This window comes from Coregonus clupeaformis, unplaced genomic scaffold, assembly GCF_020615455.1.
Source record: "Coregonus clupeaformis isolate EN_2021a unplaced genomic scaffold, ASM2061545v1 scaf0172, whole genome shotgun sequence".
Taxonomy (NCBI): Eukaryota; Metazoa; Chordata; class Actinopteri; order Salmoniformes; family Salmonidae; genus Coregonus; species Coregonus clupeaformis.
The window spans coordinates 303,163-326,784 of NW_025533627.1; the positions used below are offsets into that span (position 1 = coordinate 303,163).

Genomic DNA, 23,622 nt, shown 5'->3' on the forward strand with positions numbered 1-23,622 from the left:
GTTGGAAGAGAACTGCTGCTGCTCGTCCAGAACCCCTTCTTGGTCACAAATGTGACAAAGTTGTCAGAAGAAGCAAAACAGATCTTCAGATGGGTAGATGTTGCATCACTGCAAATGGAGTTGATTGAGCTGCAACAAAATGTGTCTTTGAAGGAACAGGCTGGTGATTGTGACCCTGTCCCTTTCTGGGGAAAGATGGTGCCTGCAGCTGATGTCCCTGTTCTCAAGAGACTGCCACTATGCATCCTGACCACGTTTGCCTCCACATACAGCTGTGAATCAGCCTTCTCCACAATGAACTTTATTTAAAAACAAATACCGCACCAGGCTCACCAATGAACACCTGCAACAGTGTCTCAGAGTTGCTCTCACACCGTTTGTGCCAAAGTTCAATGCATTGGCAGGAGACAGAACATGTAATTTATCTAATTGATGCAATGGCAAGGCCCAGAGGGACTTATATATGAACATTGCATGGCCCACAGTGACGTTCTGTGCATTCAGATTATTATGTTTGTTCAACTCTCCTTTGTTCTCCAGAAAACATGCACTTTATTTTATATTTGAAAAAAAGTTAATTCAAGGCCCAAGTACAATGGTTCACAGTGCAACCACTTTTGTTCTTCAGCAATGTTGATGCAATGTTGCACATGTTTACATTCGAAAGTTGTAATTAATTCAAGTTCTTAGTCTCATTTAATGTACATTTTATATAACAACATGTTTCCTAAGTCGTAGAGGACACAGTTTGTTAATACGCTGTACCACAGCGCCGATAAAGGACAATATCCATCCGGACCTTTGCCACCTAGGAAATTTGTGTCACTGGACCTTCTCAAATAGTACTGGAGTACTCCTGTTATAGTCCATCAAAGATGGGCATTGGAACATTATGCCAGTCATACCAGTGGCTTGGCACCTAAAACCCTCACTAACGTTTACAGATGCACAATTGAGAGCATCCTTTCTGGCTGTATCACCGCCTGGTACAGCAACTGCACCGCCCACAACCGCAGGGCTCTCCAGAGGGTGGTGCGGTCTGCCCAACGCATTACTGGTTATAATAATAAAATATGCCATTTAGCAGACGCTTTTATCCAAAGCGACTTACAGTCGTGCGTGCATACATTTTTTTTTGTGTATGGGTGGTCCCGGGGATCGAACCCACTACCTTGGCGTTACAAGTGCCGTGCTCTACCAGCTGAGCTACAGAGGACCACTGATGAAACTGGTTAGTTAGATATACCACGATAGGTATACTACGAAGCAAGCTTGATCTACTCAGGGTTTTCTAAAGCTAGCCAGCTTCAGCTAACTAGCAGGCTTGTAAATGCGAGTGCATGTCGCACGTGGATACTCGAACACAGAACTCTTCATTGAGGCAGTGCTTAAACATCAATCCATCAGATTTGTGCCACATTTACATTTCAGAAATCAAAATGAAAGACAAGTTATCTTGCAAATTCAGCAGACTATTGTGTGAAGTAGACTTTTAGAAGTGCAGTCTTTTTTTTGGATAACTTTGGTGTGCTTTGGTGTGGTTATCAATGCACGAGCACCTTTCCCCCCCACTCCTAATGATAAAATAATTGTATTAAGTCATACAAAAGTTTCACTGTGCGTGAAGTTTCTAATCATTTTTTATTACTGAATGTGCAATGTGATAGGTATTTTAACATTACAATTTAACACACAAACACATTTGATTAATAAAATATTTTATCAGTTGTCTTCCTCAAATGAAGTGGATGATGATGCAATCTTTGCGAGAGGGAGGGAATCTGATTTCATTTGTCCTCAACACGCGGCTCAGACACTTCATTCAGGATAAATGTAGTTAGCCCTGAGTTAGCCTGCCTCGGAGCAGGTTAGATCTGAAGGATTCATTGCCATATAAATTTAGCTGGCTTAAAGGTGAGCTACTTTCGTGGGACCTGGTTATTCCAAGTTGAACTCATAGTTGACCAAAGTTACCTTGCTATTATAATGGCGCCGGAGAAGATGGCTGCCGTTTTACAGCCCTCTAACCAATTGTACTATTATGTGTGTTTTTTCGCGTTATTTGTAATTTATTCTGTACATAATGTTTCTGCCATCGTCTCTTATAACCAAAAAGAGCTTTTGGATATCAGGACAGAGATTACTCACCTTGTATTGGACTAAGATTTTTTTCTTCAACGAGTCCGACGCGAAGGATATCCTACAGACACCCGACAAGGCCCAAATCCCCGTCATTCGCAGGAGAAAGAGAAGGAGATATCGCGGACGTAGGTCGGGGTGCCTTTTAACGATCCGACGGCGAGCGAGTAAACTGCCTCTTCCATCAATCCTATTAGCCAATGTTCAATCATTTGAAAATAAATTAGATGACCTAATATTATGGTTATCCTACCAACGGGACATTAAAAACGGTAATATCTTATGTTTCACCGAGTCGTGGCTGAACGACGACATGGACAACATACAGCTGACAGGATATACGCTACATCTGTAGGATTGAACGGCTGACTCCGGTAAGACAAGGGGTGGCGGTCTGTGTATATTTGTAAACAACAGCTGGTGCACAAAATCAAATACTAAGGAAGTCTCAAGGTTTTGCTCGCCTGAGGTAGAGTATCTTATGATAAGCTGTAGACCACACTATTTACCAAGAGAGTTTTCATCTATATTTTTCATAGCTGTTTATTTACCACCACAATCCAATACTGGCATTAAGATTGCACTCAATGAGCTGTTTAAGGCCATAAGTAAACAGGAAAATGCTCATCCAGAGGCAGCGCTCCTAGTGGCCGGGGACTTTAATGCAGAGAAACTTTAATCCGTTCTACCTAATTTCTACCAGCATGTTAAATGTGCAACCAGAGGAAAAAAAAACTCTAGACCACCTTTACTCCACACACAGAGACGCATACAAAGCTCTCCCTCACCCTCCATTTGGCAAATCTGACCATAACTCTATCCTCCTGATTCCTGCTTATAAGCAAAAACTAAAGCAGGAAGCACCAGTGACTCGGTTAATAAAAAAGTGGTCAGATGACGCAGATGCTAAGCTACAGGACTGTTTTGCTAGCACAGACTGGAACATGTTCCGGGATTCTTCAGATAGCATTGAGGAGTACACCACATCAGTCACTGGCTTCATCAATAAGTGCATCGATGATGTCGTCCCCACAGTGACCGTACGTACATACCCCAACCAGAAGCCATGGATTACAGGCAACATCCGCACTGAGCTAAAGGGTAGAGCTTCCGCTTTCAAGGAGCAGGACTCTAACCCGGACGCTTATAAGAAATCCCGCTATGCCCTCCGACGAACCATCAAACAGGCAAAGAGTCAATACAGGACTAAGATTGAATCGCACCGGCTCTGACGCTCGTCGGATGTGGCAGGGCTTGAAAATTATTACAGACTACAAAGGGAAGCACAGCCGTGAGCTGCCCAGTGACACAAGCCTACCAGACGAGCTAAACCACTTCTATGCTTGCTTCGAGGCAAGCAACACTGAAGCATGCATGAGAGCACCAGCTGTTCCGGATGACTATGTGATCGCGTTCTCCGTAGCCGATGTGAGTAAGACTTTTAAGCAGGTCAACATTCACAAGGCCGCAGGGCCAGACGGATTACCAGGACGTGTACTCCGTGCTGACCAACTGGCAAGTGTCTTCACTGACATTTTCAACATGTCCCTGACTGAGTCTGTAATATCAACATGTTTCAAGCAGACCATAGTCCCCGTGCCCAAGGACACTAAGATAACCTGCCTAAATGACTACCGACCCGTAGCACTGACGTCTGTAGCCATGAAGTGCTTTGCAAGGCTGGTCATGGCTCACATCAACACCATTATCCCAGAAACCCTAGACCCACTCCAATTTGCATACCGCCCCAACAGATCCACAGATGATGCAATCTCTATTGCACTCCACACTGCCCTTTCCCACCTGGACAAGAGGAACACCTACGTGAGAATGCTTTTCATTGACTACAGCTCAGCGTTCAACACCATAGTGCCCTCAAAGCTCATCACTAAGCTAAGGATCCTGGGACTAAACACCTCCCTCTGCAACTGGATCCTGGACTTCCTGACTGGCTGCCCCCAGGTGGTAAGGGTAGGTAACAAGGAGGTAGCTCAGTTGGTAGAGCATGGTGTTTGCAACGCCAGGGTTGTGGGTTCGATTCCCACGGGGGGCCAGTATGAAAAAATAAAATAATGTAGGCACTAACTGTAAGTCGCTCTGGATAAGAACGTCTGCTAAATGACGTAAATGTAAATGTAACAACACATCTGCCACGCTGATCCTCAACATGGGGGCCCCTCAGGGGTGCGTGCTCAGTCCCCTCCTGTACTCCCTGTTCACCCATGACTGCATGGCCAGGCACGACTCCAACACCATCATTAAGTTTTCCGACGACACAACAGTGGTAGGCCTGATCACCGACAACGATGAGACAGCCTATAGGGAGGAGGTCAGAGACCTGGCCGTGTGGTGCCAGGATAACAACCTCTCCCTCAGCGTGACCAAGACAAAGGAGATGATTGTGGACTACAGGAAAAAAAAGAGGACAGAGCACGCCCCCATTCTCATCGACGGGGCTGTAGTGGAACAGGTTGAGAGCTTCAAGTTCCTTGGTGTCCACATCACCAACGAACTATCATGGTCCAAACACACCAAAACAGTCGTGAAGAGGGCACGACAAAGCCTATTCCCCCTCAGGAGACTGAAAAGATTTGGCTTGGGTCCTCAGATCCTCAAAAAGTTATACAGCTGCACCATCGAGAGCATCCTGACTGGTTGCATCACCGCCTGGTATGGCAACTGCTCGGCCTCTGACCGCAAGGCACTACAGAGGGTAGTGCGTACGGCCCAGTACATCACTGGGGCCAAGCTTCCTGCCATCCAGGACCTCTATACCAGGCGGTGTCAGAGGAAGGCCCTCAAAATTGTCAAAGACTCCAGCCACCCTAATCATAGACTGTTCTCTCTGCTACCGCACGGCAAGCGGTACCGGAGCGCCAAGTCTAGGTCCAAAAGGCTTCTTAACAGCTTCTACCCCCAAGCCATAAGACTCCTGAACAGCTAATCATGGCTACTCTGTTAATGATTTATGCATAGTCACTTTAACTCTACCCACATGTACATATTACCTTAACTACCTGAACTAGCCGGTGCCCCCGCACATTGACTCTGCACCGGTACCCCCCTGTATATAGCCTCCCTACTGTTATTTTATTCTACTTTTTTTCTCAACACTTTTTTTGTTGTTGTTTTATTTTACTTTTTTATAAAAAAAATAAATGCATTGTTGGTTAAGGGCTTGTAAGGAAGCATTTCACTGTAATGTCTACACCGGTTGTATTCGGTGCATGTGGCAAATACAATTTGATTTGATTTGAACTCCTCAAACTATATTCGCGTATAGGGCTCAGATAGGTATACTTGAATAAAAATATGTTTGTTATTCTTGTTTAGGTGTCAACATTCTTGACTATTGCTGATCAGTAAAAATTATCAGATATTGCAGATAATCATGTTTTATCACACATACAAAAATACAGCACATAAAAGAGAATTGATGAATTCTAATAACGAAAAAACTAGTGCGAAAAAACGAGTGTATCCAATGCAACGTGGTACAGTATTATTAGACCAATATTGTTAGAAAAATATAACTTTCAAACTGCGATCCTGAGTCTAGACAAGCTTTATCTTATGCACTGCATATTCTGCAAACGTTATGAAACTTTTTCAACTATATCCACAAGGGGGAGCCAGAGACAAGGACAGCTTTTGACCGTTTTACAAAATGGTAACATTGTAGGCTAAAGTAGGACAGACAGACCAAAACTGTTTCATTGTGTGAGACGATTTGGCAATATGGCGTTGCAAAAATGTTACATTAACATTGGGGTAATGCGCTACATAACTGTAATTGCATCTGAAAACTGGCTGTATTTTATGATTTACCTCATGCGCATAGACCGTAAAAATACATATTTGCGCAACCATTTCATGTCAACCAATCAAGTGACCCATGGAATCCCGATCATGTGACCAAAGCAAGCATGGAGGCGTATGCGAAGGGAGGCGTCATTCGGCGAAAACACAGCAAGACACATCGCTGGGAACAGATTTGGCAATAAACGGACAAGTCAAAAGGCGCCGTTCATACACTCAACATTTTATTTTCTCACATTGTAGTGAAATGAAGGCAACATGGGTGCCAAGGAGTCAAGGATAGGTTTCCTTTCGTATGACGAGGCCGTTAAAAGAGGTAAGTGTGTGCTGTCTTTGTAATCTATCGCCGCATTAGTTTAGCTAAAACTAAACTAGTTACCCAAGCTTAAGGTTAGCTAACTACTGGACCCGCCAGAGACGGGTTGTCTAGTCAACTAAACCAGATACGAGTGAGTGCCATGCGAAGACCGTGGAACTTGCTTTCTCATGCCATGGGCATGTGTACTGCAAAGCTAGGCTGTGTTGCTAACTATCACATTCTACACATTGACAATTACAGTTTATTGCTAGTGAACCACTTAGCTAGCTGTCAGTGTCAAGTGTTTCAACACAAACTGCTGTCTGGAATCAAAGCATTGAACCAAAACATAATTTTAACAATGGTGTGTGTGTATATAGTTAAGGCCACACAATATTCGTGATTATGTTGGAAAGGATCGCTATGGGGATAAAAACGTAAACTACGTGAATGTTTATCACTGATACAATCAGGCACTGCCCACCTCAACAAACGCAGAGATAGGGAGTGAAAACAAGCTTGATCCGTGAATAACCAAAATAACATTCTCTACTTGTGTCCGCTAGATCTCAAACAGCATGTCTACGGTACAAGTTGATTAGTGGCCTTTTTTTTTTTTTTTTACAGGTTTTGAGCAAATCATTAGATGGAGAGAAAGCAAGAGATGTCAGCTGTGTTCTTATACTAGGCCGGCTGGATGCATTTCTCTTTTCATATCGGATATTCTTTACCTTATTCTTGTATAACTACGCCTAGGGTTGAGACAATTATCACAAGGGCATTGCAGAGGTTAGACCGGATAGATGTAGCCTCGTAGCAGCCCAAATGTTTAGGATCAAATATTCAATAAATTAGTTATGGTTCTGCATATCCATCTGTTAGTTTGTTAATTGATGCAAGACTTGAGTGAATATCTATCGGGAAGCTCTTGAAAATATCTTATTCCATTGGGTGATACTTGCTGTACTTTGGTCCCTGCAGTCGTAAACAACTGAACTTTGTCTGCCAGGATTTATTAGCTAAATGTGTTACACATTGAGTTCTGTCACTGTGACCTCATATGGTAATGTATATTTAGGTCTATGGCCCTTTACGATTGTGGTGTAGGACAGAAGTAGCATATTCCAGGAGTGATCGCAGGAAGTTAGCCTATTTCTGTTTTGCTGAATGTTTGATATGCTGTTCCATTCATTTTTTACGAGTTACTGTCTGTTATGTGATAAAAACAGAATTATTCCTGACCATTACACTGCACAGGAAGGTCCACTGACTGACTGATTGTCTTGGTTTTGTAAGGGACTGTTTGCTAATTAGCTAGTCCCTCCCATCCTCTTTCAAAACCAATGTAGGCTATCAACCAATCACAATGATTTATAAAGCCATTTTTACATCAGCAGATGTCACAAAGTGCTTATACAGAAACCCAGCCTAAAACCCCAAACAGCAACAATGCAGATGTAGAAGCACGGTGGCTAGGAAAAACTCCCTAGAAAGGCAGGAACCTAGGAAGAAACCTAGAGAGGAACCAGGCTCTGAAAGGTGGCCAGTTCTCTTCTGGCTGTGCCCGGTGGAGATTATAACAGTACATGGCCATTAAGGCCAGATCGTTCTTCGAGATGTTCAAATGTTCATAGATGACCAGCAGGGTCAAACAATAATCACAGTGCTTATAGAGGGTGCAACAGGTCAACCAGCACCTCAGGAGTAAATGTCAGTTGGCTTTTCATAGCCGAGCATTCAGAGGTCGCGAGAGAGTTGCAACAGCAGGTCTGGGACAGCCGTTCTCATGGCGACACAGTGTGGTAAGTGTCTGTTGCTAAACATCAAAAGTAGGCCCACACTGTGCTTTCCTTTCGCAAGCGGACAGTCACGTGTTGATTCTCTCTGTTCAAACCCTTTTTTTTGTAACGTATCAGAGAACAATTAGGTTGACATAGCTGAAGACTTGATCCAGCCTAATGGATGCGGTCGGTCAGGCGGTCTAGATGGTGTTGTCATTTTACGTAGCTGCTAGTTTTATCGTGAGAAGCACCTTGCTGTGACTGTAGGTACTGAAGACTGATGTTGCTAGGAAGCACTGTAGGTACTGAATACTGATGTTGCTAGGAAGCACTGTAGGTACTGAATACTGATGTTGCTAGGAAGCAGGCGACGGAGGGGACTTACTTTATGAGGTGCTAACTACTGTAGATATGAGTCACACTGGCCTTGTGGTAACCTAAGCTGAGCACGGTGGCAGTGAGCAGAGGCAAACCAGCCAGCCATAGGACCCTGGCGGTGAGCAGAGGGAAATCAGCCAGCCATAGGACCCTGGCGGTGAGCAGAGGCAAACCAGCCAGCCATAGGACCCTGGCGGTGAGCAGAGGGAAATCAGCCAGCCATAGGACCCTGGCGGTGAGCAGAGGGAAACCAGCCAGCCATAGGACCCTGGCGGTGAGCAGAGGGAAACCAGCCAGCCATAGGACCCTGGCGGTGAGCAGAGGGAAACCAGCCAGCCATAGGACCCTGGCGGTGAGCAGAGGGAAATCAGCCAGCCATAGGACCCTGGCGGTGAGCAGAGGGAAACCAGCCAGCCATAGGACCCTGGCGGTGAGCAGAGGGAAACCAGCCAGCCATAGGACCCGGGCAGTTGCCCCTGGCATCAGTCAGTCAGTAATAGTGTGAATGATAATCACTGTGTGGAATCAACCTTGACATACTGTAGCTAAATCAATCGGTCATATTTGACTGCTTATCTCATGCAGCAGCTCCATAATAGACATTGAAGACAGACGGACGGACAGACACTTTCACCGGCCTTCTTCATTTTCCGTTTCTAAAAAGCTTACGCAAAGGAGCAGAGACGAGAGCAGCGGGTCTGTGCAACTTCTGCACACATCTAAGCGAACTCTTGTGTTGCAACGTAGGTGAAGGAGTAGGAGGATGGTGATATTTTCTGGAGGGAGCGTATGTAGGTCTCTGCCCACAAGCCACATTGAGTCATCATGTCCAAGCACCTACTGTGTACACTTGGATTTAGAGCCTTTTAATACACAACTGCACCCTTGAGAGCAACCAGACACAATCAGTGTATGCATTGAACCATTTGTTGTCTTGGAGATGCAGAACGCTGTCAGAAGAGTCAGAGCAGGGGGTCTGAGAGAGGGAATGTGTCATACAGTAGCTAGCTGTGGAACTGACCTGGGACCTGGGAGCTGCGGCGCCAGCGGTCGGTCAGACCTCGCTCTCCTTCTGGATTTTTCTTCTTCTCTCGTTCTGTTCCTCCGTGGATAAAGCAGCAGCGTCAGACTACTCAGCCTGCCAGGCAGTGCTTTGCATTCACACCTTGTATTGCCTCTGGTCTGCCCTGTCTGACTCCGCCTGCCTGTGGTTTTGGGTTATTCACATTTCCCTATTGTGACCGCAAAGTGTTCCAGAGAAAACATTGGGACGGAAACACCGGCGGTGTTCTAGTCAGATGAATGTCAGCTTTCTTTGCATAGCAGCCTGATAGCATTACTAAGAGGTGGCTTGATATGAGTTCATTACACATGCAGTCTGGCAGTTAGTGTAGGCTATTTGTTGTTGTTCATGTTCCCAGAGTTAACCACCGGCCCAACTAGGCTACTCACTTACTAGTCTAAGGGCAAGGCCAGACTGATCCGTGGAGAACAGACACCAAATTAGAACGGGGGGGAACTTTGGTCCGTGCGCGTGTGGACAGTGTGCCGTATAAAATTCCCTCTTTTCTAATTGGTTAACCGGACGGTTACGTATCTGTCGGCCCCGTCAAAAGTTCAACTCGTCTGAACTTTTTGTCTGTGAAATGGTATGTCAACGTACGACTCTCCCATTGAGAAAGCATTGGAAATCATGAATATGCATGAAATCCTACGGGCCAGTCGGGCCTCGTCCTTAGTCCCTGACTCTTTTCCTGGAGTGCTGCCTAAAGGCAGAACTGTAATGTCACTGAAACTTGTTTGAACTGTGTATTTACATGCAGCTATGCAATCACTACAGTATGACCGTCCCCGACTAAAATAAATCTTGGTCGACCCGAGAGTCGTCTGTTTTTTCGACCAATCGTTTGGTGTACATTTTTAAACGTGTATATATATATTTTTTTACATATATAGACACATCCTATGTGTTAATCAAATCAACTATATGCACTGAACTTGTCTGATGCTTTAAGCAAACTGTTTGATTTAAATAATTAAGACACAAAATGACTAGAGGGAGCCCGACTGTTTTTGATTGTGCCGGGGCCGGGCTCAGACTTGCGGCTCTGTGTGACTAGCACCCGTTGTCTCTCTCTCTCCTCCACGCTGCAGCGACCACCACAGAACATCAACAGTGTGTATCGCGCTGTCCGTGTTTTCTGAAGCTGCAACATAATTACGGCCATTTCTGACTGAAAAGTTATCTTTACCGAAATCCCAAATTTGTTTAGGAAAAACATTCCCTGTTCCCTCAACCCTTGCGCTCTTTACGTGAACACGTGTATGCATCTCATGCACGTGACCAATAGGGCCTGACCTATATAGCATGTCATGATCACATCAATAAATTGGTTATAACAAACTCTGAACACCGTGACACATATGACAGCAAAATGGACGCAGAGGACGTGACAAATTAACTCAAAACGGGGGAATGTTTACTGGTTGTTCAGGAGGTAAAGGGGAATGTTTACTGGTTGCTCAGGAGGTAAAGGGGAAGTCAGATGTGTGGAATACATTTAACTAGTTGTGGAAAATACTGGAGATCAAGGAAAAAGTAGGTAAGGAGCAAGCGCTGCGTGCATATTATGTGTGCCAAACAGGTGTTGTTAGATGACTATATTTTTTCGGACACTAAATCAGTTATAAGCGTACCAGAGAGTCTGTTTGTAATGTTTTTTTGTAAAACATTTATTACAGCAAAGATTTAAAAACAGTCGCATTCATTGGTGAAATGTAACAGTTTAGGCCTATTTATTGTTTCTCTAATTATTCAATGGTCACTTTTTTTATTTTATTTTAAAACTAAAATGCTTGATTGCATTTCAAATCATGAATGACTCCTATGTTGTGTGATGACATGAACGAATACATGATTGATTCATACAGTAGCCTATATAGGTATTGAAATATAGACCTAAGTAAGTTACGGTATTAAGACTAAACAGGATGTGCTCTTAGGCCTACAGCTCAATGGTGGTTATACAAGGCTGCTATAGTAAGCCTACTAATGATAATGACATTACTTATTATTATTATTATTATTATAATGATGATCATAATAATAATAATAATGACAATAAGGAGATCAAGGAAAAAGGTTTATTATTATTATTATTATTATTATTATTATAATAAATATAATTATTCTGACAATTTGGAACAGTGTAAATAACACTAAATACATTATAAATAATACCAGAGGTTGGTCTAATGAAAAATAGTGTAAAGCTTTATTACAGCGTAGCAAAGATAAAACACAGCAGAATGTGTCCTCTGGAACTCTGGCTCTTCCATTCCTGTGGCGGTCCTCATGATGTCCTCTGCAGCAGAGGGAACTCTGGCTCTTCCATTCCTGTGGCGGTCCTCATGATGTCCTCTGCAGCAGAGGGAACTCTGGCTCTTCCATTCCTGTGGCGGTCCTCATGATGTCCTCTGCAGCAGAGGTAACTCTGGCTCTTCCATTCCTGTGGCGGTCCTCATGATGTCCTCTGCAGCAGAGGGCACTCTGGGTCTTCCATTCCTGTGGCGGTCCTCATGATGTCCTCTGCAGCAGAGGGAACTCTGGGTCTTCCATTCCTGTGGCGGTCCTCATGATGTCCTCTGCAGCAGAGGGAACTCTGGGTCTTCCATTTCTGTGGCGGTCCTCATGATGTCCTCTGCAGCAGAGGGTACTCTGGGTCTTCCATTCCTGTGGCGGTCCTCATGATGTCCTCTGCAGCAGAGGGAACTCTGGGTCTTCCATTCCTGTGGCGGTCCTCATGATGTCCTCTGCAGCAGAGGGCACTCTGGGTCTTCCATTCCTGTGGCGGTCCTCATGATGTCCTCTGCAGCAGAGGGCACTCTGGGTCTTCCATTCCTGTAGCGGTCTTCATGATGTCCTCTGCAGCAGAGGGAACTCTGGGTCTTCCATTCCTGTGGCGGTCCTCATGATGTCCTCTGCAGCAGAGGTAACTCTGGCTCTTCCATTCCTGTGGCGGTCCTCATGATGTCCTCTGCAGCAGAGGTAACTCTGGCTCTTCCATTCCTGTGGCGGTCCTCATGATGTCCTCTGCAGCAGAGGTAACTCTGGCTCTTCCATTCCTGTGGCGGTCCTCATGATGTCCTCTGCAGCAGAGGTAACTCTGGGTCTTCCATTCCTGTGGCGGTCCTCATGATGTCCTCTGCAGCAGAGGTAACTCTGGCTCTTCCATTCCTGTGGCGGTCCTCATGATGTCCTCTGCAGCAGAGGTAACTCTGGGTCTTCCATTCCTGTGGCGGTCCTCATGAGAGCCAGTTTCATCATAGCGCTTGATGATTTTGCGACTGCACTTGAAGAAACTTTCAAAGTTCTTGACATTTTCCGGATTGACTGACCTTCATGTCTTAAAGTAATGATGGACTGTCGTTTCGCTTTGCTTATTTGAGCTGTTCTTGCCATAATATGGACTTGGTCTTTTACCAAATAGGGCTATCTTCTGTATGCCACCCCTACCTTGTCACAAATCAACTGATTGGCTCAAACGCATTAAGAAGGAAAGAAATTCCACAAATAAATTTTTAAGGCACACCTGTTAATTGAAATACATTCCAGGTGACTACCTCATGAAACTCTTCTTTTTTTTCTGGTTACTAAATTATTCCATATGTGTTATTTAATAGTTTTGATGCCTTCACTATTCTACAATGTAAAAATAAAGAAAAACCCTTGAATGAGAAGGTGTGTCCAAACTTTTGACTGGTAGTGTATGTGGGGTGTGTGTGTGTGTGTGTGTGTGTGTGTGTGTGTACACGTGCACAGGCTTGTGCTTGAGTGTACATTGCATGCATATGAATGTCAGTTGTCCACGGTGAATGTGTTTTTGTGGGGTGGGAGGGGTCCTGGAGAATCAGGTCCATTGTCCATTGTTCCTCCAGTGCTGAATGGTGGCCCACTGGTCCACTGCAGTTAATGTGGCCCAGTGTCCAAGAATACAACCGTTACGTCGCAGCATTGCAACAATACAACTAGTGTACCACTTTGTTTTCCTTGCTAATTTGTTCATCTATCTGCCACCATTTGACTATTATTTAGCAAAGTCATTGGTGTTAAATCAACACAGACCTATCTGACTCTTAGAGAAATGTAATGAGTGTACCTAGGTCACTTAGTCCTGTTTTGATATCCTGTAGAGGGATATGGGGATTCCAATCGCTTTCATATACAGAATGCACAAAAGCAATTCCCTTAGCCTCCCAAAATGTCCAGGTCAAATCCTGTCAGGCAGTAAGGGGGAAACACGGCTTGGTTGGGGCGTAGCCTAATCAGTTACATGCCTGCCCAGCCTCGTTCCAGTTCCTCCCCTCCTTAGCGACGGGCACTACACTACTTCATCATGATTGACTGCGTTGCCATGGATCTAACTGGTTTGTCTGACAGGCTCCGCTGGGAGTCCATTCATTTAAAATCCGTGTCGCTGTTAAGATGGAGCGAGCTGCGAGCCCACGGCCCCGGGGTTCAGCGGGGTGAAGGTGCTCTGAATACAGGCAAGATAATGAGCTCTTAAACCTGACCGGACCGCTGGATCCATGGTTATTTATCAGCCAGGGGCCACTAGCGGTGACCTGTATGAGCATTTATCTTCCTAGTATTTGGATAGTGTAAAATTTAAGTTTCTCCTCAGAATTCAAGACGGACTAAATTCAAGATAATAGAGTTTGGAACGTGGTTGCTTGTAGTATTCTAGGGCAGCACGGTAGAATCCAAAAACAACCACGACCTCCACCCCTTTCCTCTGAAGTTGTGTATCCTCTCAGCTTCTGAGAGAAGATGGCGTAATTGAAAGCATGTTGTGAAGGCTGAAGCAGCCAGGTGATTTTCTGCGGCTGTCATTTCAAGGAGCTGTACTGTCAAGAGTCTCTCTCTCTCTCTGTCTCTGTCTCTGTCTCTGTCTCTGTCTCTGTGCTCTTCAAACCAGTTCAAATGGTTTTCCACCCCCACGTTATTTGTAAGCTTTTGACACCGCTGAAATCTTCGGCTTTTAACAGTTTGCTTAGATTATACTGTCATCACTTGTCATCAGAGGAGAAGAAGAGCACAGCCTGCAATACTACCTGTCTCCCATCCCCACGCCTTTAGTATAGATTAGGCCGTGATGTATTTCAGGACTAGCCTATGTCCTTACGTCTTTGATAAAAGGATTCTACACATGATTCTGTTCTCTACCTGCTGACTTTTCTATTAGCATTTCAACCTGCAAGATCAGCCACTATTCCTACCGTGCTGAAACACTGGGTCACACTCACACATCCACTCATTTTTAATATGAGCGACACACTTTTCCTCCTTCCAGTCCCAGATTTATAAACATCTCTGACTTTGAGGCTGCTGCTTTTTAATTTGTTTTTGATTCATTCTTTTTTTTTTTCACCCATGGAGGGAACAATAATCAGTCGCCTAAATGAATCCCGTAATTCAATTCCCTGCCGTACCCCAAGCGAGCGAGCCTCTCTTTCTGCATGTGTTTAATAACCACATCCGTCTGCAGCGGGGTGTCTACTATAGCGGCTAGGATGGTAATATGGGATGGTAATATGCTGAGGCTGCGCTTGTCTGTGTGAATATATGCAAATCAGCCTTGTTTAATTGACCCTTGACGACCCTGGAGGACTCAGGAAGAGCGGGAGATGGACAGAGAGACGACGACTGCTGATATTATTTTCCACACATCTTTTTAAAAGAAGGCAGTGGACTAACAGATTGACAGCTGATGGAGGGAGGTCTGAATAGTGAGTAGCCTAGCTCAAAATGGCTGACGACGCAACCCTGGTGTAGGCTTTAATACTGAAACACAACCCTGGTGTAGGCTTTAATGCTGAAACACAACCCTGGTTTAGGCTTTAATACTGAAACACAACCCTGGTGTAGGCTTTAATACTGAAACACAACCCTGGTGTAGGCTTTCAGACTGAAACACAACCCTGGTTTAGGCTTTAATACTGAAACACAACCCTGGTGTAGGCTTTAATACTGAAACACAACCCTGGTGTAGGCTTTCATGCTGAAACACAACCCTGGTGTAGGCTTTAATACTGAAACACAACCCTGGTGTAGGCTTTAATACTGAAACACAACCCTGGTGTAGGCTTTCATGCTGAAACACAACCCTGGTGTAGGCTTTAATACTGAAACACAACCCTGGTGTAGGCTTTAATACTGAAACACAACCCTGGTGTAGGCTTTCAGACTGAAACACAACCCTGGTGTAGGCTTTCAGACTGAAACACAACCCTGGTGTAGGCTTTAATACTGAAACACAACCCTGGTGTAGGCTTTAATACTGAAACACAACCCTGGTGTAGGCTTTAATACTGAAACACAACCCTGGTGTAGGCTTTAATGCTGAAACACAACCCTGGTGTAGGCTTTCAGACTGAAACACAACCCTGGTGTAGGCTTTAATACTGAAACACAACCCTGGTGTAGGCTTTAATACTGAAACACAACCCTGGTGTAGGCTTTAATACTGAAACACAACCCTGGTGTAGGCTTTAATACTGAAACACAACCCTGGTGTAGGCTTTCATGCTGAAACACAACCCTGGTGTAGGCTTTAATACTGAAACACAACCCTGGTGTAGGCTTTAATACTGAAACACAACCCTGGTGTAGGCTTTCAGACTGAAACACAACCCTGGTGTAGGCTTTCAGACTGAAACACAACCCTGGTGTAGGCTTTAATACTGAAACACAACCCTGGTGTAGGCTTTAATACTGAAACACAACCCTGGTGTAGGCTTTAATACTGAAACACAACCCTGGTGTAGGCTTTAATGCTGAAACACAACCCTGGTGTAGGCTTTCAGACTGAAACACAACCCTGGTGTAGGCTTTAATACTGAAACACAACCCTGGTGTAGGCTTTAATACTGAAACACAACCCTGGTGTAGGCTTTAATACTGAAACACAACCCTGGTGTAGGCTTTAATACTGAAACACAACCCTGGTGTAGGCTTTCAGACTGAAACACAACCCTGGTGTAGGCTTTAATACTGAAACACAACCCTGGTGTAGGCTTTCAGACTGAAACACAACCCTGGTGTAGGCTTTCAGACTGAAACACAACCCTGGTGTAGGCTTTAATACTGAAACACAACCCTGGTGTAGGCTTTCATGCTGAAACACAACCCTGGTGTAGGCTTTCATGCTGAAAGTTTCTGGTACAATAATCCAGGCGGACACCGAGAAAAGCTCCAACTAGATTTATTCACCACACTGGGTGTTGCAGCTGCAAACACATACAATTCACAGAAACATGTATTTATACCTTCTGACTAGACGGAGTCACCTCCTTGTATTTCTAGGATAAACAGTCGGTCTCTGTTGCTGGGCATCACCGGCTCTGTGGGCATCAGGGCCTGTATCCACGAAGCGTCTCGGAGTGAGAGTGCTGATAGAGACTGAGACACTTTATGGATGCGGTCACAGCACTGCTGCCTTTGGAGACACCACACACACACACACACACACACACACACATCCTTGACCCTGTGTGAGTGGGGGTTTAACACCGGTGATGGTGTGACACGCTACTGGGTTTATAATGGACTATTCTATGAGCAGGAATAGGAACTGAAACCGGGGAGAGAGGTGGTTGGTTACTAGGTTACTACAGTACCTTCCTAGGGGAGAGAGGTGGTTGGTTACTAGGTTACTACAGTACCTTCCTAGGGGAGAGAGGTGGTTGGTTACTAGGTTACTACAGTACCTTCCTAGGGGAGAGAGGTGGTTGGTTACTAGGTTACTACAGTACCTTCCTAGGGAGAGAGGTGGTTGGTTACTAGGTTACTACAGTACCTTCCTAGGGGAGAGAGGTGGTTGGTTACTAGGTTACTACAGTACCTTCCTAGGGGAGAGAGGTGGTTGGTTACTAGGTTACTACAGTACCTTCCTAGGGGAGAGAGGTGGTTGGTTACTAGGTTACTACAGTACCTTCCTAGGGGAGAGAGGTGGTTGGTTACTAGGTTACTACAGTACCTTCCTAGCGGAGAGAGGTGGTTGGTTACTAGGTTACTACAGTACCTTCCTAGGGGAGAGAGGTGGTTGGTTACTAGGTTACCACAGTACCTTCCTAGGGGAGAGAGGTGGTTGGTTACTAGGTTACCACAGTACCTTCCTAGGGGAGAGAGGTGGTTGGTTACTAGGTTACCACAGTACCTTCCTAGGGGAGAGAGGTGGTTGGTTACTAGGTTACTACAGTACCTTCCTAGGGGAGAGAAGTGGTTGGTTACTAGGTTACTACAGTACCTTCCTAGGGGAGAGAGGTGGTTGGTTACTAGGTTACTACAGTACCTTCCTAGGGGAGAGAGGTGGTTGGTTACTAGGTTACTACAGTACCTTCCTAGGGGAGAGAGGTGGTTGGTTACTAGGTTACTACAGTACCTTCCTAGGGGAGAGAGGTGGTTGGTTACTAGGGTTACTACAGTACCTTCCTAGGGGAGAGAGGTGGTTGGTTACTAGGTTACTACAGTACCTTCCTAGGGGAGAGAGGTGGTTGGTTACTAGGTTACTACAGTACCTTCCTAGGGGAGAGAGGTGGTTGGTTACTAGGTTACTACAGTACCTTCCTAGGGGAGAGAGGTGGTTGGTTACTAGGTTACTACAGTACCTTCCTAGGGGAGAGAGGTGGTTGGTTACTAGGTTACTACAGTACCTTCCTAGGGGAGAGAGGTGGTTGGTTACTAGGTTACCACAGTACCTTCCTAGGGGAGAGAGGTGGTTGGTTACTAGGTTACTACAGTACCTTCCTAGGGGAGAGAGGTGGTTGGTTACTAGGCTAATAAATCCTCAAGCTGCTGAAACATTTGTGTAGGGTGTGTGTGTTTCTAATATTACTCACGCAGAAGACGCAAGGTCCTCGTGTACCCCGACTGGACAAAATTGGTGAAGATTGTGTTGATTATCCCTGTTTCCAGTGTGCCCTCCGAGAGGGGATTCTTTCTCCAAAACAGAGGAAAGGCAGCCTCCAGATCGCTCCTTCTTGAGGACAAAGTAGCGAGGCTGATGTGCATCAAGCTGCTCCAAGGAGTTGGACAGTTTTGGCTTCCCAACAGCAGCGGCTCACTGGTCAGGCCCGGTCCTAGCAGGTCTGCTGCCGCCCTAGGCTAGCTCTACAAATGCCACCCCTGTGCCATGTATAGTATAATGATTTGGAATGGATTGATAGACTAGAGCAGAGTAATGATGTGTATCATGTGCAATTGGTGCGTTTCAGTTGAGCTTATTCAGTAACACTTGGAAACGGCCTTGTTTCACAGGAGCATTGTAAAATAATTTTTGTCTCAATGAACCAGCCTCAACGAATTTCGTTTATTTACAGATCGAATTTGATTGTCCAACATGAGTTTTATAATTTCTTCATTGTGTGGCCGCCTAGGATGTCCTCTTTCCACTACCGTGGTGCTGGGTCACAGTGGGAATGGGGCGGGCCGGCATGGTCACGGCTAGAAGGGATCCAGCATTTGTCAAATTAACGTCAAAAGTAGGATATTTTTTGCATTATAGCTAACCCTAACCTCCCCCTTCTCCTAACTTTAACCTAATTCTCCTAACCTGCTACGTTAATTCTCCTAACCTATCAAAAGTAAAATCTGACATTCATTTTACAAAAGCTCTATCCCTTCTAGCCATGGCCGGCCCTGGTGTTCCTAGACAGCCATGTTGTGTTATTGATTAGGCATAATTAAAATGTTCATGCCTAGGCTAAATTAGATTAGAGAGATTGTATTTGAAAACAGCTGTGTTTTGTTATTTATTAATTAAAATGTTAATCCAAATAGCCTTTAGGACAGGTCGTTCGCTAATTATAAACTCAGCAAAAAAAGAAACGCCCCTTTTTCAGGACCCTGTCTTTCAAAGATAATTCATAAAAAATCAAAATTTCTTCACAGATCTTCATTGTAAAGGGTTTAAACACTGTTTTCCATGCTTGTTCAATGAACCATAAACAATTAATGAACATGCACCTGTGATACGGTCGTTAAGACACTAACAGCTTACCGACAGTAGGCAATTAAGGTCACAGTTATGAAAACTTAGGACACTAAAGAGGCCTTCCTACTGACTCTGGAAAAACACCAAAAGAAAGATGCCCAGGGTCCCTGCTCATCTGTGTGAACGTGCCTTAGGCATGCTGCAAGGAGGCGTGAGGACTGCAGATGTGGCCAGGGCAATAAATTGCAATGTCCGTACTGTGAGACGCCTAAGACAGCGCTACAGGGAGACAGGACGGACAGCTGATCGTCCTCGCAGTGGCAGACCACGTGTAACAACACCTGCACAGGATCGGTACATCCGAACATCACACCTGCGGGACAGGTACAGGATGGCAACAACAACTGCCTGAGTTACACCAGGAACGCACAATCCCTCCATCAGTGCTCAGACTGTCCGCAATATGCTGAGAGAGGCTGGACTGAGGGCTTGTAGGCCTGTTGTAAGGCAGGTCCTCACCAGACATCACCGGCAACAATGTCGCCTATGGGCACAAACCCACCGTCGCTGGATCAGACAGGACTGGCAAAAAGTGCTCTTCACTGACGAGTCGCGGTTTTGTCTCACCAGGGGTGATGGTCGGATTCGCATTTATCGTCGAAGGAATGAGCGTTACACCGAGGCCTGTACTCTGGAGCGGGATCGATTTGGAGGTGGAGGGTCCGTCATAGTCTGGGGCAGTGTGTCACAGCATCATCGGATTGAGCTTGTTGTCATTGCAGGCAATCTCAACGCTGTGCGTTACAGGGAAGACATCCTCCTCCCTTCCTGCAGGCTCATCCTGACATGACCCTCCAGCATGACAATGCCACCATCCTGACGTGACCCTCCAGCATGACAATGCCACCAGCCATACTGCTCATTCTGTGCTTGATTTCCTGCAAGACAGGAATGTCAGTGTTCTGCTATGGCCAGCGAAGAGCCCGGATCTCAATCCCATTGAGCATGTCTGGGACCTGTTGGATCGGAGGGTGAGGGCTAGGGCCATTCCCCCCAGAAATGTCCGGGAACTTGCAGGTGCCTTGGTGGAAGAGTGGGGTAAGATCTCACAGCAAGAACTGGCAAATCTGGTGCAGTCCATGAGGAGGAGATGCATTGCAGTACTTAATGCAGCTGGTGGCCACACCAGATACTGACTGTTACTTTTGATTTTGACCCCCCCTTTGTTCAGGGACACATTATTCAATTTCTGTTAGTCACATGTCTGTGGAACTTGTTCAGTTTTGTCTCAGTTGTTGAATCTTATGTTCGTACAAATATTTAAATATGTTAGCTGAAAATAAACGCAGTTGACAGTGAGAGGACGTTTCTTTTTTTTTGCTGAGTTTATAAACAAATATAACATTTTGAAGTGTTTTATTATTGTGTAGGAGACTTGTTCTTCTAGGCCAAATGTTTAATTACATTTTTTAAAATGATATTCATTTGTGATTTATAGCAGGGATGAAGACGTAACGGACAATGTTTTGCTTTTCAATAAAACCTGTCATGTTGGTATAAGAACATCGTTCTACTTTATGTTATTACAACTTTACAGGCTAATTTCAATTGTGTTAAAATGTAATTACAATAATCTAAATGTGATTTTGAGCACCGTGGGTGGACGCCCTAATGCGTTACGCACCCAATGCATATGGATGTCCGGTAAATTTCTCAAATATCCGGTAAATTTAAAATCTTGCAGGTCGTGTTGTCCTAACGGAAACCTTGGTGTGTGTGAGCACTGAGTGCCCCTGCAGTCATCACTCTGCTGAAGGAACAGCCTAGCAGGCAGAAGGGTGCGGGAGCAGTGGAGAGGTGTTGATGACCTTTCTGTCAGACCTGCGGTGTCTGTGTTGCTGCTGGCTGACAGGGCTCAGCAGACCTGTACTGCACTGCTGGCTCCTCCGGGCAAAAGTTGCCTGTAGACAAAAAGTACTTCCCAAATGGCACCCTATTCCGTAGGGCGTTGGTCAACAGTAGTGCACTAAATAATGGGGATGCTGCCTGTGACACCAATAGGATCAGCTTACTCTCCCCAAATTCCCCTTTGGTTTAGGACACCTTTGTCTTTAACCTGACGTTAATTGACCCTCTTTAAATGTCTCTCTCTCTCTCTCTCTCTCTCTCATCCTCTCTTCCTCTGTCCCTCTCTTTCTCCCCTTCCCTCTCCCCCGCTCTCTCTCTCCCCCCCTTCTCTCTTTAGTAACTGATGTGGAGTTGAAGCGGCTGAAGGATGCCTTTAAGAGGACCAGCGGCCTGTCCTACTACATGGCCCAACAGTGCTTCTACAGAGAGGTACTGGGAGATGGGGTCCCTCCGAAGGTTGCAGAGGTAAGTCCCCTGGGACCCACAACACACACCTTAGAGGGGAATGATGGAAACCAGAAGTGCTGTCTGTGGACTTGGAGGCCCAGATTTGAGTCCACCTGTAATAAGGGTTACTACACTATGAAACCAGGAGTCTAGGGGTATCTGTCCCAAATGGCACCCTATTCCCTATATAGTGCACTACTTTTGGCCAGGACCTGGGTAGTACACTATATAGAGAATAGTTTGCCATTTGGGACACACCTAGTTTGTTTTCCTTGTCCCAGGACTCCTTGAAACCAGGACTAACAACCGATGACAATCCTCAATTCCACTGTGTGTTCGTCTTCAGTTCATTCAGTCCTAGTGTTGTTAAACACAGTGTTGATACTCTTCCATTAAAGCTCTGGCGCCCTGCTTCTTCCCAGCTAGCGCTTTACTCCCCTCCGTCGCCATGGCAGCCGGGCGACAGTTAGCCCTGGCGAAGACGGCACAGGTTAGATGTAACGTGAGATTTTCCTAACGGCGAACAAACAAACACGATCGAAGAGTTGAATGGAGACGCACCTCAATTTGTCAGCCCAGACAGGAATATATCGGAAATGCTACGTCTGAATTTACACCCAATTCCTAAATGGTGCGCTACTCCCTGGTCAAAATAAGGTCATTTCAGACGCAACCTGAGAGGGATGATAGGAAATGACACTCTCTCACCTCCACACCCCTACAGTCCAGATGAATCCTCTCACCTCCACACCCCTACAGTCCAGATGAATCCTCTCACCTCCACACCCCTACAGTCCAGATGAATCCTCTCACCTCCACACCCCTACAGTCCAGATGAATCCTCTCCCCTCCACACCCCTACAGTCCAGATTAATCCATCCCTGATTTGAATATTTATAGGGTTTTTGTAGGACCTTTTTAACGGATAGAAAAAACATGAGAGAAGGCAGACCTAGGCCTAAAGAATGAGCTCATTAGAACTACAGAGATGGAGCATATCTCTTAGACGTGGGCTTCAAAATGTCCCCCTGTTTTCCTTTACAAGCATCTGCATGACGTTACATTGGCATGAGATGACATAACATTGGATTGACATTTAGATGACATTGGGTCCTAAAATCCATTCCTTGAGGCTACTTCAACCCAGAGCAGTAATGCTTTCAGCCTATTGAGATTGACCCTCAGTCATTGATTGCATCCCAAATGGCACCGTATTCCCTATATAGTGTGCTACTTTTGACCAGTAGTGCACTAGATAGGGAATAGGGTGCCATTTGGGATGTAACCCATTGTAGCTGTGTTCTTAGTGCGACCACGGCGACTCATTTATATTCAGTTCCGTGTTTAAACAGTAGCTAGCTGGTTTAATGTTTTTCCCCAGTTGTTCAACATTTCTAGTTCCACTTTCACATCAGAGGCTATCTTCCTGCTCTGGTCTCTGTCCAGTTAGGAAGAAGGACCCATACTGTCAAATGCCTATTCCCAATCTCACACACACACACACACACACACAGATGCTACCTGACTGACTTTATCAGTGACTAAACACAAATTCTGTGTGTGTGTTTGTACTGTGTGTCAGTCAGTGACTGAGTCATTCTGCGGTGGACATTTGTTTGAGGAAGTGAAAAAAATGCTTGGCCTGTGTTCACAATAGTGAAAACCCAACCCTTAGGGCTTGGACGTGGCATTCCATTGGAACAGTCTTGGCGATTTATTCAATCAAAGACATTTCGACATACTCAGCAACAGGAAATCAAAGTTAAAAGTGCAATATGCAGAAATCGCTCCACCATTTCCTGGTTGCAAAAATTTGAATAGTGCGCCTAATTTCAGTTTGACAAAACAAGCAATGTAT

The 23,622-nt window shown here is 45.2% G+C and overlaps 1 protein-coding gene across 2 annotated transcripts in view; it reads left to right on the forward strand.

The window, feature by feature from the left end:
* The first annotated feature begins 6,084 nt into the window (after nucleotides 1-6,084).
* LOC121555688 (ubiquitin carboxyl-terminal hydrolase 32-like) overlaps nucleotides 6,085-23,622 on the forward strand; it is a 108,144-nt gene continuing 90,606 nt past the window's right edge. For both annotated transcript variants that reach the window (XM_045213926.1, XM_045213927.1), the window contains exons 1-2: nucleotides 6,085-6,274; nucleotides 21,655-21,782. In XM_045213926.1, coding sequence (XP_045069861.1) covers nucleotides 6,217-6,274; nucleotides 21,655-21,782 — 186 coding nt within the window. In that variant the 5' untranslated portion in view covers nucleotides 6,085-6,216. The remainder of the gene's footprint in view (nucleotides 6,275-21,654; nucleotides 21,783-23,622) is intronic.